General features: G+C 37.0%; 1 protein-coding gene across 1 annotated transcript; it reads right to left on the minus strand.

Annotated features, from left to right (window-relative positions):
• Positions 1 to 433: 433 nt before the first annotated feature.
• On the minus strand, positions 434 to 784 carry LOC137659015 (protein FAM200C-like). Its single transcript, XM_068394115.1, has one exon. The coding sequence runs from the start codon at positions 782 to 784 to the stop codon at positions 434 to 436; it is 351 nt and encodes a 116-aa protein (XP_068250216.1).
• Positions 785 to 8,572: the final 7,788 nt, after the last annotated feature.

Below are 8,572 nucleotides of genomic sequence, written 5' to 3' on the forward strand. Positions count from 1 at the left end.
CTGGAAAAGACAAAATTAACACCATTAAATTTTATTTTAGCATTATAAATTTTACGGTTTAATATTAATCAAAAATCCCACTTCTGGAATAATATTTTGTCATATTCCACAATAACCAACTAAAAGTATAAATATTTTCTGTTAAATGGTAAACTGATTTTAATGGGAGCCTTGGGCCTGGATCATGCTGCTAAGTTACTCTATTCATGGTTCAGTCTTAGAAAGTGCTACCCTCAAATCACGTTCAATTTGCAGCCGATTTCTGTTTTCTATTTTAATGGTAGTCAGAGCTGCAAACCCTGATTCACACAAATAGGTTGTAGCGAAAGGCAACAACACTTTCAAAGCCAAGGTCTGGTTTCTGTTTCTTTACAGCAGTTCAGATCATGCCTAGTGATTGTCGCTGAAAGTTGAAATGAAGAGTTTCGTCATCCTACACCTCGATGAGCTTCTCTTGCAGATTTTGGATAGAAGACTCTTTTTCTGAGAGGTCCTCGGCATGGACATCGAAGGGTCTGCGCACCCATCTGTATTTCTCATGCAACTCTCCATCCAGAATATACCAGTCAAACTCCTCACTCAATTTCTCAAGGTGCCCAACAATGACACTTTGTACGTCCAAAAGTGAGGCGTCTTCTTCATCTTCCAAAAAAGGGTTCATGAGTGGAAAGGACGCAGTTTTTCCCCGTTCGATTTTCCCCTTCCACAACCTCAGCTTTTCCTTGAAAGCCCTGACCTTTTCTGACTCTGAGATATGAGTTTCATCTTTCCCTTGCATGGACATATTCAGCAAATTCAACTCTGAAAATATGTCTGTCAGATATGCCAGTCTAAGCAACCACCTTGGTTCTGTAAGTCTTGATGCCAGTGAATATTTCTTCTCGTTTAAGAAGATTTCAATCTATGCACGCATGTCAAACACCCTCTGGAGCACTTTCCCTCAGGACAGCCACCTGACAGAAGAGTAGTAAAGCAGGTGTGCATATTCTGACCCCATATCAGAGCACATCTGATTGAACAGCCTTGAATTTAGGGCTGACGATTTGATAAAATTCACTATTTGAATCACATCTTCCATCACGGTGTTAAGCTCAAGAGACATTTTCCGAGAGGCAAGGTTTTCCCGGTGGAGCAGACAGTGAGTCACTATCACTGTGGGGTTGACTTGTTTTACCCTAGCAGTGAAACCCTGGAGTACCCCTAGCATTGCAGGTGCTCCATCTGAGCACACACTGGAGCACTGATCTCATCTAAGGCCTTCTTCCTTGAGGAAACTGTCAACCGACTTGAACAGATCATCACCTGTTGTTGTCGCTTCCAGTCGTTTACAGAACAGGAAGTTCTCCTCAATGTTACTCTTCCCTTGGTACCACACATATACCAAGAGCTGAGCATCGTCACTGAGGGGGGCGGAGACAAGGAAAGATGATAAGGAGGAATAAAGAAAGAGGGTAGGTAGCAAGGAAAGTGAAGGGGCAAGGAGCAAGGAGGAGGAGGCGTAGAGAGGAGGGGAGGGGTCAAGGAAGGAGTAACAAGGAAAAGAGATTTAATATATTTGCAAATCGCAGTAAATAAGACGAAGCAGAAAACGAAAAAATGAAAACAACAACCTCAAAAACCAACCATATACAATACTCCAAATCTCTAAACAACCGCCAAAACAACATGTGGTTTTAGAAGCCTCAATTATGAACACTGTGATAGGCTATCATCCACTGACATACTGTGGTGCAATACTTGGTCAGCAAGGGAAGTACTCAGTTTCTATTGTCAGCATACCACTTTTTCGTGAGTAATTAAGAATTTTAAAGAAACAAAGACTGAGTGCAACCTATGCAGCACATTCGAAATCACTATACAGGTATAAATACATCAACTTACCGATATAAGACGAACAAATAGCAGACAGTGTTTCCCACTGCGGCATTACAGCTGGAGTAGCTGCCTGGTTGGACGTGGATGGTGATGCTGTTCACGTATCAAACGCGTACGGCACTCAGGGATACCACCATTAGAATTTACTTTTTTTATATTTATATATGAATAGATACATACAAGTCGATAAATAAAAATCCACAAATACGAGTTCTGCCATATTTTGAATTTTTATTTTTATTTTGTTATTTTGAGATTTTGGCGACACCAGGGAAAGCGCTTGGGGTTGCAGCCCCCGGGTTGGGAAACCTGGTGATAGAAGATTTGAATAGAGAAAGCAGAAATGTATGACTGAAAGTGAGTATAAGTAAAACTAAGGTGATGTCCAATGAAAATGCAAAGAGACAACAAATAAGAGTTATGGTCGAATCTCTAAAGATTATCTATCAATGTAGATACTTAGGACAGACAGTAAGTAAAAGAAAGATGAGCATGGGATGGAGAACATTTGGTAAACAAAATGGGATTTTAAAGGGTAAAATGCCACTTTCTCTAAAATGAAAAGTATTTAATGAGATGGTCCTGCCAGCATTAACTTATGCTTCAGAGACTAGGAGCCTTACTTTATAAAGCTTTAGAACATAAGCTAGTTACAACTCAAAGAGCTATGGAAAGAGTAATGATGGAAATAACACTAAAAAACAGAAAAAGATCAACATGGATACGAGAGCAAACTATGGCAGAAGATATTCTAACAACTTGTAAGAAAAAGAAATGGAAATGGGCAGGACATATAATGAAAATGCTAGAAAAATATATTTGAATTAAGAATAACAAAATGGGCCCCTAGAAATTGTAAAAAGAAGAGAAAGGAAGAGAAGAGGATGGATCGACGAGCAAAGGAAGTTTGTGGGCGTTGACAGGCACAGAAAGACCATAAACAGATGCAAATGGAAGGACATCTCTGAATCCTTTGTTCTGCAGTGGACTAGTAACGACTGATGAGAATATATATGTATATATATATATATATATATATATATATATATATATATATATATATATATATATATATATATATATATATATATATATATATATATATATATATATATATATATATATATATATAATATATATATATATATATATATATATATATATATATATATATATATATATATATATATATATATATATTATATATAATATAGGACATTTGCTTTTGATTAAATAGGGGGATTATTATTATTATTATTATTATTATTATTATTATTATTATTATTATTTCCTACGCCTGTTGACGCAAAGGACTTGATTAGATTTCGCCAGTCGTCTCAATTTTGAACTTTTAAATCAATACTTCTCCATTCATCATCTATTTTACGCTTCATAGCCATCAGCCATATAGGCATGGGTATTACAACTCATTTTTTACCTTTGGAGCCCAGTTAAAAGTTTGGTGAACTAATCTCTCTTGGATAGTGCAAAGAGCATGCCCAAACCATCTCCATCTACATGCCATGATAACATTTGCGTAATCTCTCTTATAGTGTCATTTATAATCCTCATGTGATATTTCAAACATTTTGGCAAGCAAGCATTTCAAATCCTGTGGTGTTCTGCTAATAACGATAGTCATGAGCATACTTTAGGTCTGCTAATTTCCTATTACCAGTCCAGTCCAATACTTTTTAACCATCCCAACTGTTCTATGCATTATAAGATCCATGAGGAGGATAAGCAACATAAGAGACGACACACTCCCTTAGAGAACTCCATTGTTCACTGGAAATTCCTTCGACAGAACTCTGCAAACATTAACTTTGCACTTGTATATGGGGTAATTTGAATGGGCAATTCAATTGAGGTTTCAATTGTTTGTTTAGTACTAAAATTTGGAAGGATTATTATTATTATTATTATTATTATTATTATTATTATTATTATTATTATTATTATTATTATTATAGCTACAAAGCCCACTGAAGCAAAGGAAATAAACCATATAGAAGTAATTATGAAACATAAAATACTTAAAGATCAGTAAGACCGTTAAAATAGGTCTTTCATCTATAAACATTGAAATATTTGCTGTAAGTTTGAATTTCTGAATTTCCACTACGTCAACTACCCGATTACGGAGATCATTCTACAATCTAATCACAGCTGGGATAAAACTTATAGAATACTATGTAGGATTGAGCCCTGCGATCTGATGTTAAATCTGCTGAAATAAGATATTTATAATTTTGTTTATCTGTTCATTCGGTTATTTATTCATATTCGTTTATGATTTTTAATGTATCTAACAATAATTACCATTCAATTGTTATTTACTTTCTTACTAACTTTGGGGTTTTTTATCCATTTACACAAACGCACATTTTATGAATACTCTAATGGATTTCTACAATTTTACATACAGTTAGAATCAAAGGAACACAGACACTCAGGGGAAATCTTTTGTCAGATGTCTCTAGTGTTCCCATGACAAAACAGACAAGGTGTTGCTTTTTTCACTTCTGCTATGAATCAAAGTGAATCAAAGACAGTAAAGGGCTGTCTTTGTTAGCAAAAATATACAAAAGTTACAAATCGAGTTGCCATATTTCAATTCTTTATTATCCTTTGAAATTTCGAATATCCCCTGCATACACATAGAAAAATATAATATTATATTTATTACGGCTGGCAAGCTATACAACCTCTCGAATTCTAAACTCGCCTGTTTGTTTTTACATTGAATCTATTACACATGAAAAAATTAATACCCGAACTCAGACAATTATATAACTCCCAGACAGCAATATATAAAAACACTGAATATCCGAAGGTGTCTCAAGTACACTCAAAACAAAAATGGGCAAGTATTATTATGATCTATTCAAACAACTTCTTACTTCGATTCATTACAGGGTATGAGCGAGTATGAAATAAACACTGATGATTGAAATAATACACTCCTTACAAAAATAAATATTTTCGATATAAATCACAACACTGAAAGAATTTACATAAAAAAAAAATCTCTCAAAAATATTGTCTGAAAAAAACTTAGATTAAGACAAAGGAAATGTTACAATCTGAAAATTTATAATAACTTGAATTAAAACACTAAATCTGGATAAAACCTTAGACTAAGACAAAATAAATAATTACACTCTGAAAATTATATAATCACTTAACTCGAAATATTAAATCTGAATAAACCTTAGACTAAGACAAAAGAAATAATTACACTCTAATGCATAAACTCTTACAGAACTTACATAAAGTAAGTGATAAACTTACTAACTTCATGTATTTTAAAAAGATTTACACAATACCAACACTCACCACAACACAATAAATTTGAAATTTCCTTTTTCATCTTTCGTATCGTTTCAACACACGATTTACTTTGGGGCGCAAAATCACTCTAGAGAAGAAACACCAAAGGCACTTGGCGAGAGAGAAAGAGAGGGCACTTTGGTTCTTTCACAGGATGGCTGTTTTTCTTCTGCTGCTATGCAGCCCTGGGGTTGCATATATATGAATTTAGTAACTTCTTGAATATTCTAATAAATTATTCTCGTGGCTTGGGGGCCGGCCTCTAGCACCACCAGAGTTATCAACTAGATAAAAATTCAGGGGACGCACATTGATTTCAGGCAACTCTCTCTCTCTCAACTGCTCCGTCCACCCACTGTTCTTGGAAATATAAAAAGATAAAATCTAACACTATAAGAATTGCGGATTTTCTCACAAATATGACACAATACCATAAAAAGAATTACATAAGCCCTTGTGAAATAAAAAGTTAATTCTTAAAAATAGTGTGAATTTACATATACTGACTTGAATGAAGAATACAATTAAATAAACAGCAAAAGTCTTACGTAATTTACATAACAAACTTAAATCTACATGTGAGGAACTCATTTTATGAGCTGGCTATTCACCTCATCAATGCTTTACATTATGACAATACAGTTGCAAACATATTGACCACCTAAATAACCTTTGATTATTATTTTTCATCTTATTAACAAAAGATAAAGGATTATTATCCGAATACACCGTAATCTCCTCATTTGTGGTCGATTCACATAGACCTCAAACTTCTTTATTGCTACGACTAACGCTAGCAGTTCCTTTTCAACTGTTGAGAAGGGTCACTGAAGTTTCTTCAGCTTCGACGACATAAAATAAACAGGGTGAAGAATTCCTTCCTCGTCTTCTTGCAATAAGACAGCTCCAATCCCATTATCCGAGGCATCTACTTGGATAAGAGATTTCTCGTTGAAATCCAGTGCTGGAAGGATTGGTTTCGAAGTTAATATGGTTTTCCTTAGATTTTTCCTTTTTCCTGGTATCTCGATAACGTAGGTCCGGTGACTGCTATTCTCCAAAACCTGGAATGGTTCTTGGAACACATTGGCAAGAGGGAATCTCCTTTACGATGAATAGACCAATACCCAATGTCCTACCGCAACCTGTCTTTTCGTACTCTTCATACCAAACCTTTACTCCGTCCATCTTTCACTCGTTTTCATGCCTTCTAGGGAACATTTCCTTAACTCGCCAGTCCTTTTCCTCAAATCCTTGGCATTTTCTCTTTCCCTTTTCCTGTTAACATTTTCTTTGGTCCTTTGCTGAAGGGTTCTCCTCGTACTTCCATTAGGTGTAAGGGAGCTTCCTTGACGTACTCGTTTGGCTTTTCAGCCATCTGACAAATGTGACATGCACGGAAAAACAGCCTCACGTCCTTATGCATGCCAGTCCAGAAAAAGTGTTTCATGATCTTCTCCGACGTCCTCCTTTTCCCCACATATCCCGTCTCGTGCGCTACGGCGATCACCTGTCTTCTCAATGGTGCAGCAATTAATATATGACAGTATATCCCCATTCTGCATTCCCAGGGATATCGGTGGGTCTATGTTTCCTCATAAGTAACCCATCCTTAAGATAATAATAGGTCAGAGACTGCTATGCCTCTGTCTCATCCACCACACGGTACAATAACTCTGTTAATGTTGCATCCTTCTGTTGCAATCCTATCAGCCTTTTCCTACTCACTTGTCCTACTTCTAATGCTGAGATTTCTATTTCTTCCAGGTCCATTTCTTCTTTGTCTTCTTGTCCACTCGTCTGTTGTTCCTCTTCGTTCGGGCTTGCTCGGTAGTTCTCCTCTTGCGTACCGTCAAGGGAATTCTCTTCTTTAGAAAACAAATCCTCCAAGTTCATTGCTCCTTTGATTTCTCTTTCTTCTTCAACAGCCATTTTTTGTCATACTTCTAGTCATCACACAACTAGGAAACAGATACGGGTAGTCCTTCTCGAGTTCAGTCATAGGACTATACTTCAATGGTTTCTCCGTTACAATGGGATAAGGCACAAATGGCGCTCCACCAACCTCATTACCCAGCAGGGCATCTACTCTTTCAACGGCCAATGAATCCTTTATCGCAAAATCAAAATTACCTGTCACCAACTCGCATGACAGTTTCAAACGGCTTATAGAGGTAACCTCTTCACCTCCTATTTCCTTAAAAATAACCGAGTCTCCTGAGAGAGACTGTTCCACCAACGGGTGTACTCCTCGTACCACCGCACTATGGTTGCAACCTGTGTTGCGCAATATCCTGACCGGGGTTCGCTCACTCCCATCTATTGCTGCTAACATACCTTCATAAATATACGGTTTAAAGGTATCCACGCTGTTTGGGTTTGTCCTGTTCGTCGTATAAACGTTGGCTGGTTTATTTTCCTTTTTCGACCTTTTCCGATTGTTTCTTCGTCTTCGCATTCTGTGAAATTGAATTATCCTTAATCACGTGGGCGACTGCTTTTGGTTGGTTCGACCAACATTGCTTATATATATATGGCCTCTCTTGCCACACTTAAAAGAGACAATATTAACCTTCTGCATGTCTTTCACGATACTTGAAGGAGGATGATTCAACAATTATTGCGGTGGTACTATCACATTCTGCTTAGGAACAGTACCAGTGCCACTTCTGCTGTAACTGTTGAACTTGTTCACGTAGTTATTACTGAACTGGTTTCCATGGTTCGGCAAATACTTGACACTTAGTTGGAGCAACGGTTGAAACTTCATGCCCGAGGATGGTTTACAACTGATAATATTATAAACTTCACTCAGCGAAGCAGCTTTATCACGTTTCTTCACCTCTCTCTCTCTCTCAAGTACGTTGGAATATGTTCAGTAATTCCTCTTAGATACTGTTCTATTGGTATCAATTCTTCTAAATCAGCCATCTCCCTCACGTTAGCAGCCTCTGTCCATCCCTTAAATGTAATCTAGGAAAGTAATTTTCTCGTCCTTCCTCAAACTTTGGAACCTTTCATTATAATATTCAGGGTCATCTGATATATTTACAGCACGCTCCTCTTCACTTCTTGATACTGGTCATGAGATAAGGACAAGTAAGCACTGCGTCCTTTCCCAAAGAGCACACTCTGCAATAACACAGACCATTTATCTTCTGGCCATTTCATCGTTGATGCAACCATTTCAAAATAATTGAAGAAATCGTCTGCAGCCTCCTCTGTGAACCTTGGAATTAACCTCTGGGCGTTCGACACATTAAACACGAGATTGTGCATAGCAGGGGTCCCCTCTGTCTGCTTTGCCGACTTTGCACTGGCGTTCAACAGCTTCAACTCCTGCACATGTTTTGCAGTCTCTCTT

Source organism: Palaemon carinicauda, chromosome 19 (genome assembly GCF_036898095.1).
Source record: "Palaemon carinicauda isolate YSFRI2023 chromosome 19, ASM3689809v2, whole genome shotgun sequence".
Lineage (NCBI taxonomy): Eukaryota > Metazoa > Arthropoda > Malacostraca > Decapoda > Palaemonidae > Palaemon > Palaemon carinicauda.

Coding starts and splice junctions, on each gene's coding strand:
- LOC137659015 (XM_068394115.1), bottom strand. CDS start 784: ATGTCCATGCAAGGGAAAGATGAAACTCATATCTCAGAGTCAGAAAAG.